Consider the following 20369-nt stretch of genomic DNA (forward strand, 5'->3'; position numbering starts at 1 on the left):
TAATAAACAAACTCCACCCCCCCCGAGCACAAACCCCAGCCAACATTGCTTACACAAACAGTGCCACCTTCCTCAGCCACCCCTCCGTTTGTTCTCCTGCCCTTACTCGTCTCTCCCATGCCTCCCCTTTCTCCCCCCCCCCCCCCCCCCCCCCCCCACCCCACCACACTGCTGACAGCTTAATTTTTCTCAAAGAAGTCGATGAACGGCTGCCATCTCCGAGCAAACCCCTGCAATGAACCGCTCAAGGCAAATTTAATTTTCTCAAGTCTCAGAAACCACGTCATGTCGCTAACCCATACCCTCGACTTCGGGGGTTCTGAGTCCCTCCATCCTAGTAAAATCCGTCTCCGGGCCACCAGGGAGGCAAAGGCCAGGACATCGGCCTCTCACCCCCTGGGCTCCCGAGTCTTCTGAAACACCAATGATCGCCACCTCTGGACTCGGCATCACCCTCACTTGTAAGACCTCTGACATGACGTCAGAAAACCCCTCAAGCTCGGGCACACCCAAAACATTTGGACATGGTTCGCAGGATCCTCCGCACGGCGCCCGTACCTATCCTCCACCTCCTCAAAGAACCTGGTCATCCAGGCCACAGGCATGTGTGCCCTGTGGGTCACCTTAAACCATATAAGGCTGACGAGGATGCATTAACTCTCCTCAGGGCCTCCTCCCATAACCCAGTCTCCAACTCTCTTTCTCCCCTTCTACTCCAAGCTCTTCTTCCCACTTTCTCTTCACCTCCCCTCTGGGGACTCCCTCTCATTCCATCAGTTCCTTGTAGATCTCTGAAACCTTCCCCTCTCCTCCTCCTGTTCTCGACGTCCACCTTATCCTGTAGCCGCTGGGGCAGCAGGTGCAGTAAGGTTGAAACCTCCTGCACACAAAGTCCGTCACTTGCAGATACCGGAACCCATTCTGCCCAGGCAGCTCAAACTCCTCCTCCAGGCTCTGGATCCCTCATCACTAAAGAGATCCCCAAATCTCTTGATCCTTACCCGCTGCCACCTCTGAAATCACCCGTCCAGTCCCGTTTCTCTCCCCCCCGCTCCTCCCCGGAGCAAACTGGTGATTATTTCATATCAGTGCCCAACCCGATGCCCCCTCTAACCCCGTGTGATGCCTCCACTATCCCCACACCCTCAGGGGTTGTGGAGTACCGAGCCGGCGAGAATGGCAGAGGTGCCATTAACAATAACCCCAAACCCGTGTGCTTACAAGATGCCACCTCTACCCGCTCCCATACCAAGCCCTCCCTCACTACCCACTTCCTAACCATCGCAATATTCACCGCCCAGCAGTAATTAATGAAATCCGGAAGAGCCAGTCACCCCCCCCCCCCCCCCCCCAGGTCCCCGCTCCAGCAGCATCTTTTTCACCCGCGGGGTTTTACCTGCCCAAACAAATCCCGAGATCACTGCATTCACTTTTTTACGGATAAAAATTGGGAGGCTGTGAAAAACAAACAAAAACCTCGGATGATTGTCATTTTAACCATCTGAACCCGCCCCGCCAATGACAATGGGAGAGTATCCCACCTCTAAAGCCCCCTCCTCATCTGATCTACCAACCGACCCAAATTCAGTTGATACAGCTGCTCCCACTCCCATGCCACCTGGATACCCAAATATCGAAAACTCCCTCCCACTCACTCTCCAGCATTTATTTTCTGCCTCACATCCACCTGTTAACCGGGGAAAGGTCTGAGAAAACTGCCCCTGAGTGGGAGTCACCAAATATGCGACCACTCACTCCATGATCGCCACCGGAAGTCCTTTAATCTCCATTGTTACTAACAAGCCCTCAGTCAGGGCTTCGCTACAGGAGCTGTTCATGAAGAACCCCTCCCATGCACAAGTTGTACTTTCATGGCAAACTTTTCAATGTTAATATTTTGACACTAAAATTGGCAGTCAACCAGAAAGGAGAAGATGGACATGGCTGAGGTGCATTCACAAAAACACAAAGGAAAAGGTGTTGAGAAGTTTTTGGAAATTATAGGGGAGGTATTAAATGATGTACACAACAAAGTCTTAATTATGTTTAATTGTATGCAGGTAGTGGGCATTAACTGGGGATTTACTGGAACCCTTACAAATAGATACTGATTGAAACTGTGGTTGTTGGGTTGAGAGGTCTATGTTTGCCATATGACGCTCTATAAATAAATATAAAAGTATGTCAAGATTTCCTCCAGTTCTATCCTTCACCAAGTGGCTTTCTGAAATACAACAGAGTTCCAGAGGGAAGAACATTATGGTGCAACCAAACTATGGTAATTTGAGTGGAAGGAGCAAGAGACAAGGAGATGCCCAGTGTTAAGAGGATGATGGAGTATATACTGACATGTAGATCAGGTGGAATTCACTAAAGTAATGTGAGCAAAACCATGGATGGATTTGTAGGTGAGGTTAATCATTTTCAAATCATTTTGCTGGAGCACAGGGGGCCAATGGACATTGGAATTAGTGGGGCGTATAGGATTGTGTAACTTTGCACAAGTTAAGATATGGACTGTAGCATTTTGAGTAAGTTGTAGAGAAATGGAGAGAATTCAGCTCAAGAGAACACACAAGAAGTTAGTCCATGAGGTGATGTGCTTTTAGTTCATTTCATTGGAGGAGGGAGAGAAGACTGTATATAAGCACTGTTGTTGAGGTGGAAGAATATGATCTTGGCACTGCCATGGGTTTGAGAGAGGAAATCAAGTTTGATTGAACAGTGTACTAACAGCAGAACATAGAGAAGTTGATGAAGTCAATTGGGTGGGATTTACTGGCTGTTCACGCTGGCAGGATATTCCAGTCCTATGTTGGCGCACAGGTTTTCCGGCGTTGAGGGGTGCAGTCAATGGGACCAGCAAATCCCGCTGACGGGCCAGCTCCGGCGGGTTGCTCGGTAAATCCTGCCCAATGTTTAGAGACATGAAGATGCTTGAGATGACCAAAGAGAAAAGCTTTGGATTTGGTGACATTAAGACAGAGGCAGTTTTAGCATATCCAGTTATTGTCTCCACTACATTGAAGGCACTGTCTAAATACAAGTTGTTGATGACAGCAGGAATTCAAACACTGTAGTGTCATCCTGTGTTTCAAAGCTGAAACTCAAGTTTTATATTACCAGTGTAAGCTGACCCCATGCTTCCTGATGATGTCACTAGGTAGGTAAGGAAGAATTACCAAATATGGATTCCAGGGGACACTGGAGCAGAAAAGTATGGATCCCTGGCACATCCAGGTTACTGGAAAGGTATGGAACCCAAGGGATACTGGAGTGACCAACTCTGGATCCCAGGGTACATTGGAGCCAACAATATGGGCAGATGAGAGGTTAGTAAGTAGGTGTAAACTGAACTAAGTAAAGAGAGGGAAACAAAGGGAACTCTTGTAGTGATGTGCCAGTGCTGCATGCAGACTGTATAGTATCTCATTGTATAATAATGTGACAGAACAATATTATACATGTTCTGCTTTTATCACCTTCTGAAAAGGGAGAGGAAGGGAGAAATCAGTAACTACAAACCTGTCAGTTTAACGTCTACCAGAGAATGTGCAATTGTGTAGTTGTGTGCCAGAACTGTATGGAGACATTATATTATGTGTAATTGAGGCATTGCCTGATCGTTCCAACTTAGTAATTATGAAGAATTGGGCAGCTGCAGTTAGCCTCATCTAGGTGATGAGCTCTCACCTATTTCCCTCTCACAGCCAGCAATTTACAGCATGATTACAACATCATGGCTTGATTATTAACAGAGGTTCAGATCTTGAACAAGTTGGCTCAATATTAATTTATTTTCAAGGCTGTTGATTTCTTTAGGTTGCTTACGGTTAGTTATCCAGACTCTGTCATTGTAATCCCTATTGTACTATGTTGGAGATTAGTTTGGGCTGCAGAAAATGTCACAAATTGCGGGCATGATTGCCTGCTGAGATTGCCAAATGAGGGCTGCTGTCTCACACGAGCAGAAAAAGACTTGCATTTAGATAGCACCTTCCACAACCGTAGGACATCCTAGAGCGCCGCTGGGAATTTGTGCACAGGAAGCTTCCAGCAAGCAATGTGGTAATGACCAGGTTTTTTAGTGATGCGGATGGAAGGCTAATTATCGTTCTGAATACTAGGGAGAACTCCCCTGCTTCTCTTCGAAATGATGCCGTGAACCCTCAGTTTAACTTCCTATCTGAAAGATGGCATCTTCAACATTGCAGAATTTGTTCAGTCCTGCATTCAGTGGAGCATTAGCCTAGATTTTAGTGCTCAAGCATCTGGAGTGAAATTTGAACCACAACTGTCTGACCCTGAGGTGAGTACAGTGAGTGTGCCACTCTGAACCATGACTGATGCTAACACATCCTAACAGTTGGACAGTGCCCTCAGTGGAGCATTGTATGGCCTGTAGGCTTCACTGCAATTCAAATCTAATCAATTTACTGGTATGTAAATAGCTTTGAAATTTCTGTGAGCCAAAATTGGGCTCGATAGTGTTCTTTGGTGTCGTGGTTGCCTTTCAAGTTCCAAAATAGTGTCTGCAGTTTGGGTGCACACTTGTGCTGCCATTTTGGTAAAGGCATTAGTGCACTTAATGTTCACAGGAAGTATGGAAGATAAACAATTAATGACATTAGTCACTGTATAACTCTGATTTGGCACCAGTGCTATCATTTTGGAGTCAAGCTTGAGTAACGCCCTCTCCTAATGTGTGTTCAGCTGTGCAATGTTAAGCAGAAGGGGCAGTTCTACCAGCACCATTTAAAGGGATCATCCATTACTTAGCAGTGCTAAATATTTGAGATGTCTGTGCGTTTAAAAGTGGCTGTTACTGAGACCTGCCAACTGCTGCAGCTACTACTCAATCCTCTAAGCAGGGCAAGGACTGCATTCACAGTTTATGCATCTGGCTTCTTCCCAGTTGGTGCAGGAAACAACACCTCAGTTTGCAGTCCACTTTTGGGTAAGGAAGTTCACTGAAGCTCCCTGTTCAAAGAGTGATGAGGTCACTGAAGTTCCCTTATCAAAGAGTGATGAATTAATTTCTTTTTTTTTAGAAAATATTTTATTGAAGCATTTGTAATTTTCACAGTTTAACAAATTTATCAAATTATCATTCTAAACAACCGAGCAGCCCGACGCACGCAACCACATCACAATAACATACCCAACTACCACCCCCCCCCCCCCCCCCCCCCACCCGCCCTAGCTCCTAACAATCCATATATTAGATTTCCTATCCTTATTTTACACTGCCATGCCTCCCATTTTCTCCCCCCCCCCCCCCCTTTCTGCTGACGTTTAGTTTTTCTTAAAGAAGTCGATGAACGGCTGCCACCTCCGAGCAACCCTCTGAGTTGAACCTCTCAAGGTGAACTTAATCTTCTCCAGCCTGAGAAACCCTGCCATGTCACTGACCCACACCCCTGACTTTGGAGGCTCAGAGTCCCTCCATCCCAGCAAAATCTGTCTCCGGGCCACCAGGGACAAGAAGGCCAGGAGTCAGGACATCACCCTCCCTCCCCCCCTGGGCCCCCGGATCTTCCGATACCCCGAATATTGCCATTTCTGGATTCGGAGTCACCGTCCCTTCCAGGACCTCGGACATGACGTCTGCAAATCCTTGCCAGAATCCTCTCAACTTTGGACATGCCCAGAACATATGCACATGATTCGCCGGGCTTCCCCTACAGTGTCCGCACCTATCCTCCACTTCCTTAAAAAACCTACTCATCCGGGCTACCGTCATGTGGGCCCTATGAACCACATTGAACTGGATCAGGCTAAGTCTGGCACACGACGAGGATGAATTGACTCTCTTCAAGGCCTTTTCCCATAGTTCGATTTCCAGCTCCCCTCCCAACTCTTCCTCCCACTTCCTCTTCACCTCCCCGATTGGGACCCCTTCCCACTCCATCAATTCCTTATATATTTCAGAGACCCTCACCTCCCCAACCCTTGTTTTTGACATCACCTTATCATGTAGTCCCCTCAGGGGGAGGCGAGGAAAGCTTGGAACCTGCCTCCGGGCAAAGTCCCATACCTGTAGGTATCGAAACCCATTCCCACCCGGCAACTCAAACTCTTCCTCGAATGTCTCCAGTCTCGGAAAGCCCTCCTGAATGAAGAGATCCCCAAATCTTTCAGTCCCTGCCCGCTGCCATTTCCTAAAGCCCCCGTCCAGCACCCCCGGAACAAACCGGTGATTATCACAGATCGGTGACCACACTGATGCCTCCTCCAATCTCATGTGCTGTATCCGTTGCCCCCACACCCTTAGGGCTGCCACTACCACTGGGCTTGTGGAGTACCGAGCCAGCGAGAACGGCAGGGGTGCCGTTAGCAAAGCCTCCAAACTTGTCCCCTTACACATTGCTGCCTCCACTCGCTCCCACACCAACCCCTCCCCCACTACCCACTTCCTAACCATCGATATGTTGGCCGCCCAGTAATAGTTCATAAAATTCGGAAGGGCTACACCCCCCTCCCCGCACCGTTCCAAAAGTACCTTCTTCACCCTTGGGGTCTTACCAGCCCATACAAAACCCAAGATCGCCCCGTTCGTCTTCCTGAAAAATGCTTTGGGGATAAAAATTGGAAGACATTGAAAAATGAAGAGAAACCTCAGGAGGACTGTCATCTTCACAGTCTGCACCCTCCTCGCCAATGACAGCGGGAGCATGTCCCACCTGTGGCAGTCTCTTTTCATATGATCGACCGACCTCCCAGATTTAACTCACCTGAATCCCCAGGTACCTAAAATTCCTACCCTCCTCTTTGAATGGTAACTCCCTCAGCTTCCTCTCTTGCCCCCGTGTATGGATCGCGAACACCTCGCTCTTACCCATATTTAACTTTTAACCTGAGAACCGCCCAAATTCTTCCAGTACCTCCATAATTCCTAAGATATCCCACAAGTACTTCCACTCCACCCGGTCAAAGGCCTTTCTACATCCATGGCTACAACCACCTAAACCTCGCGCCTCTCCGCTGGCATCATTGTAACATTTAGGCACCGTCTAATGTTGGACGTCAAGTGCCGTCCCTTCACAAATCCCGCCTGATCCTCCCCTATTACCTCCGGAACACAGTCCTCTATATGTGTGGCCGGGATCTTTGCCAGCAACTTTGCATCTACATTCAAAAGAGAGATCGGCCGACACAATCCACAGCTCTCTGGATCCTTATCCTGCTTCAAAATAAGGGAGATCGATGCCTGTGATAACATTGGGGGGAGCACTCCCAGCTCCTTGGACCCATTATAGGCCTTTACTAAGAGCGGACCCAGTAACCCAGAAAACGTTTTGTAAAACTCCACCAGGTATCCATCAGGTCCCGGCGCCTTACCCGATTGCATCGCTCCCAGTCTGTCTATCACCTCCCCAAGCCCGATTGGGCCTCCCAAGCGTTCCACCAATTCCTTGTCTACCCTCGGGAACTCCAGCCTCCCCCCAAGAATCGCTTCACCCCCTCCGGGTCCACAACCACCTTCCCCCTTGTATCCTTTACTTTCCCAATTTTTCTCGCCGCCTCCTGTTTCCTCAGCTGATGCACCAACATCCTGCTGGCTTTTTCCCCATATTCATACACCACCCCATTTACCCTCCTCAGCTGCCCCTCTGTCTTACCTGTGGACAGGAGCCCAAATTCCATTTGCAGTCTCTGACGCTCCTTTAGGAGCCGCTCATCCGGAGACTCTGCATATCTCCTGTCCCTCTGTAAAATTTCACCTACTAGCCTGTCCAACTCCGCCCATTCAGTCTTCTCCCTGAGCCCGAATCAAGATGAATTCCCCCCCTGCTAACCGCCTTCAGTGCCTCCCGCACCACCCCTGCCGAGATATCACCTGTATCATTACTCTTTATATACCCCGAATGGCCTCCCTCATCCGCTCACACACGTCATCCTCTGCTAGCAGTCCTACATCTAACCTCCATTGCGGCCGCTGGGCCTTTCCTTTCCTCACTCGCAGGTCTACCCAGTGTGGGCGTGGTCCGACACCACAGTTGCTGAATATTCAGTATCTACCAGCTCCACCAGCAGCATTTTGTCCAGCACGGAAAACTCTATCCTGGAGTACACCTTGTGCACATGGGAGTAGAATGAAAACTCCTTACTCCTTGGCCTCCCGAATCTCCATGGATCCACCCCTCCCATGCGCTCCATAAATGCCCACAGCACTTCCGCCATTGCGGACACCTTCTAGACCCGGGACTCGACCGTACTAGTCTTGGATCCAGGACCGTGTTGAAATCCCCCCCCCCATAATCAGTTGGTGTGAGTCCAGTATCCTACCCCCACTGATTTCCCCACCCCCGCTCTTAATGCAAACTCCCAAAACAATGGCAAGAGGCAAAAACAAACAAACAATCCCTCCCAAGGTTCGAGCACAAAGGCCCACACCTCCTCCCTTAACAAAGTATTATTGAGTCAACTAACCTCAAACAGAACCGAATGAAAAATAGAAAAAGAAAATATCTATATAGAGCCTCAAACGTCGTTCCAAACATCGCAAAGTAAACGTTGAAAGTTTAAAGTTTTTACAAAACATAGCTCATAGCTCAGTTCCCCACAGTCAAGAGTTCAAGGTCTTCATTCTCCCGTTAGTTTATTATCTTTCATAAAGTCCACCACATCCTCCGTTGAGCCAAAGTATAGCTCCCGAGCGTCATAGGTCATCCATCGGGTAAAGCAGACCAAATTTTTTTCCTTTCGCATATAAGGCCCACTTGACCTTGTTGAAACTCGCCCCCCTCTTTGCGAGTTCTGCTCCCAAGTCCTGGTACCCCCGGATCTCAGCATCTTCCCACACACACCGCTTTGTCTGCCTGGCCCATCTCAAAATATGTTCCTTGTCTAGGAACCGATGTAGTCGCACCACCATCGCCTTCGGGGGCTCACGCCCCTGGGGCTTACGTAGAAGTGTCCTGTAGGCCCGGTCCACCTCCAAAGGCTTGTCGAATGCACCTTCCCCCATCAGCTTCTCCAGCATCTTCCCCATATACGCACCAGCATCCGATCCTTCTTTCCCCTCAGGCAGACCCACGATCCAGATGTTCTGCCTCCGTGAACGGAACTCCAGGTCCTCCACGTTCTCCAACAGTTGCTTCTGCTGGTCCTGTAGCATCCCGATCTCCACTGCCATTGAGGTGGACTGCTCCTCATCCTCCCCCGACCAGCTCCTCCAACCTCTGGATCGCCTGTCCCTGTGTTGTCAGTCTCGCCTCCACGCGGTCAACCAAGCCTTGATCGAGTCCACCGCTCAGGCCAGGTCCACCGCACACTCCTTACGTTGTTAGGAGAATTTCTCATTCAAGAAGCTCACCAACCGTCGCTCACTGAGCTGGCGGGGCCAAACGCTGCGCATCCGCCATTGCCGTACTCAAAATCTGGTCCTCACTCGCCACCAACTTCTGATTCCTCCTTTTCTGATTTTTCCTGGGCCGCAGCTCCATAAACTAAGGGTCCACTCCTGTTCCCGCTTCTACACCTTTCCTTCACAAAATTCCTACAACAATCCGGCGTATAAGCCACAAAAAGACCACCATGAGCGGGAGCTGCCAACTGTGCGACCTTTCACTCCATGGCCGCCACAGGAAGTCCCGTGATAAATTAATTTCAATCCCTGTTGTCAAAGCAGACAAAGTGAGCAAAATAATTTGCACGGTTTGTAGGCTTCTCTACGGTAGAGTGCCAGTAACTGCATGTACACCGACTCAGCTCTGATTGGAACAAATGGATTTCACTCCCTCCGCTGTTATGTAACAATAGGCAGTGCATCATGCAGATCAATGCCTTTGTAATATAGTCATGAAGCCTTCATTCTGCAGCAGTCTGCTGTGCCAGCTGTATTTCAACCACCATGGCAAACCAAAGGATGGGCTACTGGTTACCTGGGCTATCCATTGATTATGTGGATCATGACTTTAGTTCACATGTGCAGCATGCACATAATGAGAACTAGAATTCCCCCACACAATATGGGAAATGTGCAAAATCAATTATTCCCCTGCCTGGCGGGGCCTGCAGTATTCAGCTGAGGTGGTCTTAAGATCTGAGGTAGAATGCAGCACTATCTGACCACTGAGGGAACAATCCTTGTCAACACCTGTCATGTGAGAAACTGAGGAACAGGGGTACAAAGAGGTGGAAGAGGAAGGGAGTATGCAACTTAAATGCCCCCTTTCAACCTGAGCTAAACATGAAACACTGATTCACACCCCAGACAATAACCCCAACAATTTGCCAACAGCCCCATGTGCCTTACTGTCATTAACCATCACAGCATCCTCTTGCAAAAGTAAAAGCCAATGTAAAATATATGTTTGAAACCAAATCTATGAAGTAAAGCATGTCAAGTTGTAAACAAGCATAAATTAATTACCTTTGTGCCTTTCCATGGTGCCTGTGTCTTATGTTGCTGCAAAGTAGCTACAAAATGGCTGGTAGAAAACTGTTGAATGTCAGTGGTAGGAATTGCAGATGGCCTTGGAGCAGCTTTCGATGATCTAACTTCAGACTGCACCATCTCAGCATGGACAGCAGTAGTCTGGGCAAGCTGCCTGACAGCTAACAGCAAGGGCACTATTGGAGTGACAGTGGTGGGAGCATGAAGGCTGAGAGTTGGACAGTTGGTTTATGCTTCATGGAGCCACTCCTGTTCCCCTCAGGCAACTATCAGATACTGCACCATGGTTGGGCCCACAAGCATGTTGAAGGAGTTTACCATCACTTCCATGCTGGAAAGGTTGGCCTATTCCTCTGCTTAAAGCTCTTGTGTCAGGTTAGTATTGAACTCCTAGCGGCTGTGAGTGCAATCAAGTGACTGTGTACCTTCATGTCTTGGTAGTTTTCCACAGCCTGATTGCAGTTTATCTGAAAGGCAAAAACACCCAGGGTAAGGTTGTGCTGAAGGGAGAGGGGACAGGAAGAAATGTATGCTTATACTATCTGTAGGTTTTCTGTCAGAAGAGATTGCGGGATAAGAGGGAAGTGAGACTGAAGAGGAGAATTAGCATCATTTTTAAAAATTCATTTTGAGGGATGTGGGTGTTGCTGGCTGGGCAAGCATTATTGCCCTTCCCTAATAGCCCTCAAGGTGGTGGTAGTGAGATATCTTTTTGAACCACTGCAGTCCATGTGGTGTAGGTACACCCACAGTGCGGCTAGGGAGGACGTTCAAGGATTTTGACCCAGTGAGTGAAGGAACTGCGACAAGTCTGAATGATGTGTGGCTTGGAAGGGAATTTGCAGGTGTTAGTGTTCCATGTGGCTGCTGCCCTTGTCCCTCTAGATGGACATGGGTTTGGAAGATGCTGTCTCAGGCGCTTTGCTGAGTTCTTGCTGTGCATCTTGTCAATGGTACACATCGCTGCCACTGTTGGTTGGTGGTGGAGGGAGTGAATGTTTATGGAAGGGGTACCAATCAATCAGGCTGCTTTATCCTGGGTGGTGTCAAGCTTCTTGAGTGTTGTTGGAGCTTCACTCATCTGGGTAAGTGGGGAGTATTCCATCACACTCCTGACTTGTGCCTTGTAGGTGGTAGACAGGCTTTGGGGAGTTGGAAGATGAGTTACTTGCCACAGCATTCCCAGCCTATGACCTGTTCTTGTAGCCACAGTATTTATATGGCTAATCCAGTTCAGTTTCTGGTCAATGGTGACCCCAGGATGTTGATAGTGGGGGATTCCGCCATGGTAATGCCATTCAATGTCAAGGGGCGATGGTTAGACCCTCTCTTGTTGCAGATGGTAATTATCTGGCTCTTGCGTGGCATGAATGTGACTTGCGAATTGTTACTTCTCAGCCCAAACCTGGAAATTGCCCAGGTCTTGCTGCTTTTGCACATGGACCGCTTCAGTCGCAATCATCAATGGACATCCCCATACCTTTTAGAGTACCCAATTATTTTTTTCTCCAATTAAGGGGCAATTTAGCGTGGCCAATCCACCTAACCTGCACATCTTTGGGTTGTGGGGGTGAGACCCACACAGACACAGGGAGAATGTGCAAACTCCACACGGACAGTGACCTGGGATTCGAACACAGGTACTCAAAGCTGCAGTCTCGGTGCTAACCACTGCACCACATGCCGCCCTTGGGAACATCCCCATACCTGACCTTAATGTGAAGAAAGGACGTTGTCTCCAAAAGGATTGTGCGGTGGTCACTTCTACCGATAAGGTCATGGACAGATGTGTCTGCAGCAGGCAGGCTGGTGAGGGTGAAGTCTAGTATATTTTTCACTCTTTTGGTTCTCTCACCAATTGTTGGCAACCCAGTCTAGCAGCTATGTCTTTTAGGATGTGGCCAGTCAGTCAGTAGTGGTACTACCAGTGCACTCTTGGTGATGGACACTGAAGTTCCCCACCCAGAGTACATTGTGTCCCCTGTCACTTCAATGCTTCCTCCAAGTGGTGTTCAAGATGGAGGAGTACTGATTCATCAGCTGACGGTGGGCGATCTGTGGTAAACAGCAGGAGGTTTCCTTGCCAAGCTTGACCTGAAGCCTTGAGACTTCATGGGGTACTGAGTTGATGTTGAGGACTCCCAGGGAAACTCCTGACCATATATCACCGTGACGCCACCCCTACTGGGTCTGCCCTGTCAGTGAGACAGGACATGCCGGGGTGGTGATTTTGGTGCCTGGGACGTTACCTGTGAGATACGATTCCATGAATATGACTATATCAGGCTGTTGCTTGTCTAGTCTATGAAACAGCTCTCCCAATTTTGGCACAAGCCACCAGATATTAGCGCGGAGGACTTTGCAGGGTCGACAGGGTTGGGTTTGTCGTTAGCGTTTCCACTGCCTAGGTCAATGCCAGGTGGTCTGTCAGGTTTCTTTCCTTTTTATTAACTTTGTAGCGGTTTGATACAACTGAGTGGCTTGCTAGGTCATTTCAGAGATCATTCAAGAGTCAATCACATTTCTGTGGATCTGGAGTCACATGTAGGCCAGGCCAGGTAAGGATGGCAGATTTCCTTCCCGGAAGGACATTGGAGAACCACTGATGTCCAGTTGTCATTTATTGTTTATTAACAATTCTTGTGTTTTAACTGTCATTTAACAGATCTACATAAGTGGGACAGTGGGGTTAGTATACAGAGATGTCATACTCAATAGTAATTTGATTGTTGCGATGGGGAAAGAAAATGGGATACTGTCTTGTGGGATTTCACATTTTCTAATTTCTTGTTTGCTAACTTTTAAATTCTTTTCCAGGTTGATGAGGATGTAGCTTTGGAGCAAGCCATGAAATTCTGCCAGCTGCAAATGGCCACATCAACACAGAAACAGGTAACTGATACAGGCACTGATTGTGAGGGGTACTGAGTATTTATATCAATGGGTGTATGTGTGGCTTTTCATAGCAATAACAGTGAACAATCCATAAAACAACCAATCAACAGTATGATGACATAACGTGTTTCAGAAACCCAGTACCGTGGTCAAATTTACAAAGAGGTCCCAAGACCTGTGCTTCAGGTGGCACTGTTTCATGTTATGTCTCGTCTGTGCCAAGGCCGGAGATTTTCTGTTTGATATTAAATGACAACAGATTCTTGGGAAGCAGTGCTTGGGAGTAAAGCCAAGCTAATCATCCCATTGATACATCAGATAGAAATGATAAGCCTTCAATTTTTGAGAAGATTGCACTGAAGGCAATATTTTGTAAATCTTCTGTAAAGGTGATGTCAATATTTAAACAACATGTCTCATGGCTGGTTTCTTGGTGCAGCCTGGTTTTTATAAAATGAATTTGCCAGCTAGAAATGAAAACCTAGGGTGAATACAAATGTGTGAAGTTTTGTGTTAAGAGCCAGATGTATTTCACAGTTACAATTCTTTGGACTTCTGTAAGCAAAATACCACAATGAGGTGCAGTTCAGTGAAGGTTTTGACTGTTCGATGTGAACAGCTGCACAAGCAACAGAGAAGATCGATGTTTGGATGACGCTGTGTCTTGTGATGTGGGCAGAACCCTTGCATGTTGTGCATTGCTCTTTTTCGTTCATTATTTCTCTTACTGATTAAATTGCTTTCTCTCTCTCACTCATTCACGCACTATCTCGTGCATGCGACAAATCATTGTCATTCACTGTTGTACTCAGTCGTCCCACAAAGAGATGCAGTCTTTCACTCTGCCCCATTTATTCGCTCTCTTATTCACTCATGTGCACAGTAAAGTTCTCTAGTTCATCGTATACATGAAATGGTGAGATATTGCAAAGCTCTGTGGTGCAGAGGGATCTGGGTGTCCTAGTGCGTGAATCACAAAAGGCTAGTACAGCAAGCAATTAGGAAAGCTAATAGAATGTTATAATTTATTATGAGGGGAGTTGTTTATAAAAGTAGAGGTTGTGCTTCAATTATACAGGGCACTGGTGAGACCTCATCAGGAGTCCTGTGTAGAGTTTGGTCTCCTAGTTTAAAGAAAGATGTAAATGCATTAGAAGCAGTTGAGAGTTTCCTCAGCCAATGCCAGGAATTGGCAGGTTGTCTTATGAGGAAAGGTTGGAGAGGTTAGGTTTGTATCCGCTGTGTGGTGATATGTGCAGAGGGACATCTATGTATAACTATACATATTTACACCAATGTATATATTTGTAGAAATGTGTACATAGCCACTGACCAATACATGTAGGGACAGTTATGACCTCCCGCCAGCAGGTAGAACCAGACACCCAGACAGATATCTATATATTGGGAGACGGACAGGAGGCGGGTGCTTGGGAGTGGGACGGACAAGAGAACAGCCTTCCTGTGCCTTAGTTTCACAGTAACGTATACAGAGTTATTTGTACATAGAAATATATGGTTACCATCCAGCGTGTTGAGAATAAATACTTATAGGAATCATATATTTGTGTTCTATGTGTATCTTCATGATAAAGGAAGCAGCAGAACACAACACGCTGGGATTTAGAAGAATAAGAGGCGACTTGATCAAAGATATAAGACTCTGAGGGGTGTTTACAGGGTGGATGTGAAAAGGATGTTTCCTCTAGTGGGAGAATCTTGAACTAGGGCGTCACTGCACATTTTAAGACCAAGATGAGGAAAAATATTTTCCCGTAAGGGTTGTGAGTCTCTGGAACTCTCTTCCTCAGATGTCAGTGGAAGCAGAATCTTTGAATATTTTTAAGGTAGAGATGGATAGATTTTTGATTAACAAAGCTTATCGGGATAGACAGGAATGTGGGCTGAAGTTACAATAAGATCAGCCGTGATATTATTGAATGGTGGAGCAGGCTCGAAGGGCTGAGTGGCCTACTAATTTGTATGTTTGTATGCTCATTCTTTGCTGCATTTTCTGTCATTCTCAATCACTCGCACACTCGTGTCCACTTTTACAAACACCTTACTTACATTTTACACTCCAGCACAAATTTACATGAGCCCCTTGGAAATTAAGCCTATTAGGTCTCGGTATCAGTGAATTTGAAGTGGGTCGCAATGACCTCCAACTCCCATCAAGAGCTGTCCAGTACTGTCACAATGAAGACCTGTACAGTAATAGCAGGAAAAGCATCAGATGGGATGAAAATGTGCTACTGCTGTGCCTGTCAATGTAGCCAAGCTTAGAAATGTAATTACTGTAGGCAGTTGAGACAATCTCTGATTTCCCAGTGACAGTTACTGTAAAATGTTCCAAACTTCATCAAAAGGGACAGGTGCGGTTAATCTGTGATCTAAAACAGCAAATACAGACCAACAGCCGGCTGTATTTGTGGAAAATACCATGTCAAAACGATAACTTCCTGTGATCTTATCAGCGGAATATGGTTTAACCTCTTTCAGCGGTGAAATCCCACCTCTTAAAATGAAGATACGTAAATCGTTGATCAGGTTGAAGAAATACTTTTTAAAAGGACGCTTGCATTTGGGCAATGTTATTTCACTGTTTGTGAATTATTTAGAGTCTCTGAGGGGTATTGGGACACATGGTCCTGTTGTGCAAACGAGTGTGTAATAGGCTGCTACTGCCGTACCAGGGCTGATGACAGTTTCTTAATGGCTTCATCACTTAGAAAAACAACAAATATAATTTGTGGTTTTCACAGTCTGTGCTATACCATATACAAGCCTGCACCTCCTGTGAACTCTCAAATAGCACTGACTGAGGTCCTGCTACAGTGTTTGTTAAAGCCCTGTCCTGAACATGCACAGCCCAGAATTCCAATGATGCAAAACAGCCAAAGCATCTCTTTAAAAAGTATATCATGTGTTGAGCATGAAAGTGGCAGAGGCAAGAGAGGCTCAGTTGTTTTCCCAATGGAAGGCCGAATTAAATGGAAAGACCTGGGGCGCGATTCTCCGCTCCCCACGCCGGGTGGGAGAATCGCGGGAGGGCCGGGCGACTCATGACACGCCCCGCTGGCGCCTCCGGCGACTCTCCCACCCCCTCCCCGCTCGGAAGAATCGCCGCTCGCCGTTTTTCACGGCAACCAGCGATTCTCTGGCCCGGATGGGCTGAGCAGCCTGCCGTTCCCGACCGGTTCACGATGGCGGCAACCACACCTGGTTGCTGCCGTCGTGAACATGGGCGCCAAATGCTGGTTTGAAGCTTGTGGGGGGAGGGGAGTGAGCACCACGGCCGTGCTCGGGAGGGGACTGGCCACCGATCGTCGGGCCGGCGTCTTAAAGCGACGCACTCTTTCCCCTCCACCGCCCCGCAAGATCAAGCCGCCACGTCTTGCGGGGCAGCGGAGGGGAAGACGGAAACCGCGCATGTGCGGGTTGGAGCCATCAGCCGTCGTGACGTCAGCTGCGCGTGCGCGGGTTGGAGCTGGCCAACCTGCGCATGCGTGGCTGACGTCACATAGGCGCCGCCGTCATGTCATTCTCGGCGTGCCGCCTTGACACAAGCGTCAAGGGCCGGCGGCCGAGAGTTACGGAGTGCCGCTCCTAGCCCCCCGGGTGGGGGTGAATTAGGTGCGAGGAGCGGCCTCCGAGGCCGTCATGAAACTCGGCCGAGTTCACGACAGCCTTCCTGATTTATCGCGGGAGCGGAGAATTCCGCCCTTGCTTTTTCACCAATTCTGGCCTCTTGAGCATTTCCAATTTGAATCACTCTACTACTGATGGCTGTGCCTTCATCTGTCCTAAGCTCTGGAATTTCCTCCTTATGCCTCTGCATCTCTCTCTTCTAAGAACATAATAAGTAGGAGTAGGCAATCTGTCCACTTGAGCGTGCTCCGCCATTCAGTAAGATCATGGCTGATCTTTTTGTGGACTCAGCTCCACCTACCCACTTGCTCACCATAACGCTTAATTTATTTACTGTTCAAAAATCTATCTATCTTTACCTTAAAACTTTCAACGAGGTAACCTCAACTGCTTCACTGGGCAGGGAATTCCCCAAATTTACAACCCTTTGGTGAAGAAGTTCCTCCTGAACTCGGGCCTAAATCTGCTCCACCTTATTTTGAGGTTATGCCCCCTAGTTCTAGTTTCACCTGCCAGTGGAAACAACCTCCCTGCTACTATCTTAACTATTCCCTTCATGGGGCAGCACGGTGGCATAGTGGGTTAGCATTGCTGCCTACGGCGCTGAGGACCCGGGTTCGAATCCCGGCCCTGGGTCACTGTCCGTGTGGAGTTTGCACGTTCTCCCCGTGTCTGCGTGGTTTTCGCCCCCACAACCCAAAGATGTGCAGGTTAGGTGGATTGGCCATACTGAATTGCCCCTTAATTGGAAAAAATAATTGGGTACTCTAAATTCTTTTTTTAAACTATTCCCTTCATAGGACGGCACTGTGGCCCAGTGGTTAGCACTGGTGCCTCACAGCGCCGAGGACTCATTTCGATCCCAGCCACAGGTCACTGTCTGTGTGGAGCTTGCACATTCTCCCCGTGTCTCCATGGGTCTCACTCCCACAACCCAAAGACGTGCAGGATAGGTGGATTGGCTGTATTAAATGGCCCCTTAATTGGAAAAAAATAATTGGGTACTCTAAATTCATTTTGAAAAACTATTCCCTTCATAATTTTATATGTTTCTGAAAGATCCCCCCCCCCCTTCATTCTTCTAAATTCCAATGAGAAAAGTCCCAGTCTACTCAGTCTCACCTCATAAGCCAATCCTTTCAATTCCGGAATCAACCTAGTGAATCTCTTGTGCACCCTCTCCAGTCCAATACATCCTTTCTCAAGTAAGGAGACAAAAACTGTACACAGTACTCCAAGTGTACTCCTTTAATAAGTTCCTTAAAACCTACTTCTTTGACTCAGCTTTTGGTCATCTGATCTAATATCTCCAAATATCTCCAATTCCTTAGATGAGGAATTTATCTAAAATCCAAGTACTCTCCAGCTAGATCTCCAATAGTTTAAAGTTAAAATTAAATGTACATGACATTGTAAAGCACAAACCTGAAGTGGTTTTAAACAGCCCTTTCCTATGTTTATATCCAATTTTAGGAATTTTTGATTATTGCATCAGCAAATGTAAAGATTCAAATCTCTACACCCAGCCCAAAGGCCCTGCTTTCCTTGCAGCTTAGCTCAGCTCAGTGTACTCTCCAGATTTTTTTCTCTATCCGCTCTGCTCCAGTCTGACAGCTGGCATCTGATAACCCAGCCAGTTTAATTAGAATTATTTGGAGTGAGTCACCAAATAAACAACATACTACTTAACTGCTGGCAGCTGAAGGATGCCTGATTATAAATGTGCTCACAATCATTGTGTGTGCCTCTGTGTATGTGTGTGTCTATGTGTGTATACACGTTCAGTGTGGTCTGTATGTGTGTATACACGTTCAGTGTGGTCTGTATGTGTGTATACACATTCGGTGTGTATCTGTGTGTGTATACACGTTCAGTGTGTGTATACACGTTCAGTGTGTGTCTGTATGTGTATACACATTCAGTATGTGTGTGCGTGTAAATACACGTTCTCTGTGTGCGTATGCATACCTGTTCTCTGTGTGTGCGTATATATACACGTTTGTGTGTGTAAATATGCATGTTCTGTGTGTGCATGTATATACGCGTTCTGTGTGTGTATATCTACACATTCTGTGTGTATGTATATACATGTTCTGTGTGTGTACATATATACACACATTCTGTGTGTGTATGTATATACACATTCTCTGTGTGTATATATCTGTGTGTGTATATATAGACGTTCTATGTGTGTGTATATATATATATATATATATATAGACGTTCTGTGTGTGTGTGTATATATATATATATATACACACACGTTCTGTGTGGGGCTGTTTAGCACAGGGCTAAATCGCTGGCTTTGAAAGCAGACCCAGCAGGCCAGCAGCACGGTTCGATTCCCGTAACAGCCTTCCCGAACAGGCGCCGGAATGTGGCGACTAGGGGCTTTTCACAGTAACTTCATTTGAAGCCTACTCGTGACAATAAACGATTTTCATTTCATTTCATATACACGTTCTGTGTGTGTATATATATATATACACACGTTCTGTGTGTGTGTGTATATATATATACACGTTCTGTGTGTGTGTATATATATATATATAACGTTCTGTGTGTGTGTATATATATATATATATACACGTTCTGTGTGTGTGTATATATATATATACACGTTCTGTGTGTGTGTATATATATATATACACGTTCTGTGTGTGTATATATATATATATACACACGTTTGTGTGTGTAAATATGCATGTTCTGTGTGTGCATGTATATACGCGTTCTGTGTGTGTATATCTACACATTCTATGTGTATGTATATACATGTTCTGTGTGTGTACATATATACACACATTCACTGTGTGTATATATCTGTGTGTGTATATATAGACGTTCTATGTGTGTGTGTATATATATATATATATATATATATATAGACGTTCTGTGTGTGTGTGTATATATATATATATATACACACACGTTCTGTGTGGGGCTGTTTAGCACAGGGCTAAATCGCTGGCTTTGAAAGCAGACCCAGCAGGCCAGCAGCACGGTTCGATTCCCGTAACAGCCTTCCCGAACAGGCGCCGGAATGTGGCGACTAGGGGCTTTTCACAGTAACTTCATTTGAAGCCTACTCGTGACAATAAACGATTTTCATTTCATTTCATTTTCATTTCATATACACGTTCTGTGTGTGTATATATATATATATTCACACGTTCTGTGTGTGTGTGTGTATATATATATATATACACGTTCTGTGTGTGTGTATATATATATATATAACGTTCTGTGTGTGTGTATATATATATATATATATACACGTTCTGTGTGTGTGTATATATATATATACACGTTCTGTGTGTGTGTATATATATATATATACACGTTCTGTGTGTGTATATATATATATATACACACGTTTGTGTGTGTAAATATGCATGTTCTGTGTGTGCATGTATATACG

At 46.6% G+C, this 20369-nt stretch overlaps 1 protein-coding gene across 4 annotated transcripts in view; it reads left to right on the forward strand.

The window, feature by feature from the left end:
* cabin1 (calcineurin binding protein 1) overlaps nt 1-20369 on the forward strand; it is a 696151-nt gene that overhangs the window by 590313 nt on the left and 85469 nt on the right. For all 4 annotated transcript variants that reach the window (XM_038793568.1, XM_038793562.1, XM_038793549.1 and 1 more), the window contains one exon: nt 13220-13294. In XM_038793568.1, the coding sequence (XP_038649496.1) occupies nt 13220-13294 (75 nt within the window). The remainder of the gene's footprint in view (nt 1-13219; nt 13295-20369) is intronic.

The sequence above is a fragment of the Scyliorhinus canicula genome, chromosome 1, assembly GCF_902713615.1.
Source record: "Scyliorhinus canicula chromosome 1, sScyCan1.1, whole genome shotgun sequence".
Classification (NCBI taxonomy): Eukaryota; Metazoa; Chordata; class Chondrichthyes; order Carcharhiniformes; family Scyliorhinidae; genus Scyliorhinus; species Scyliorhinus canicula.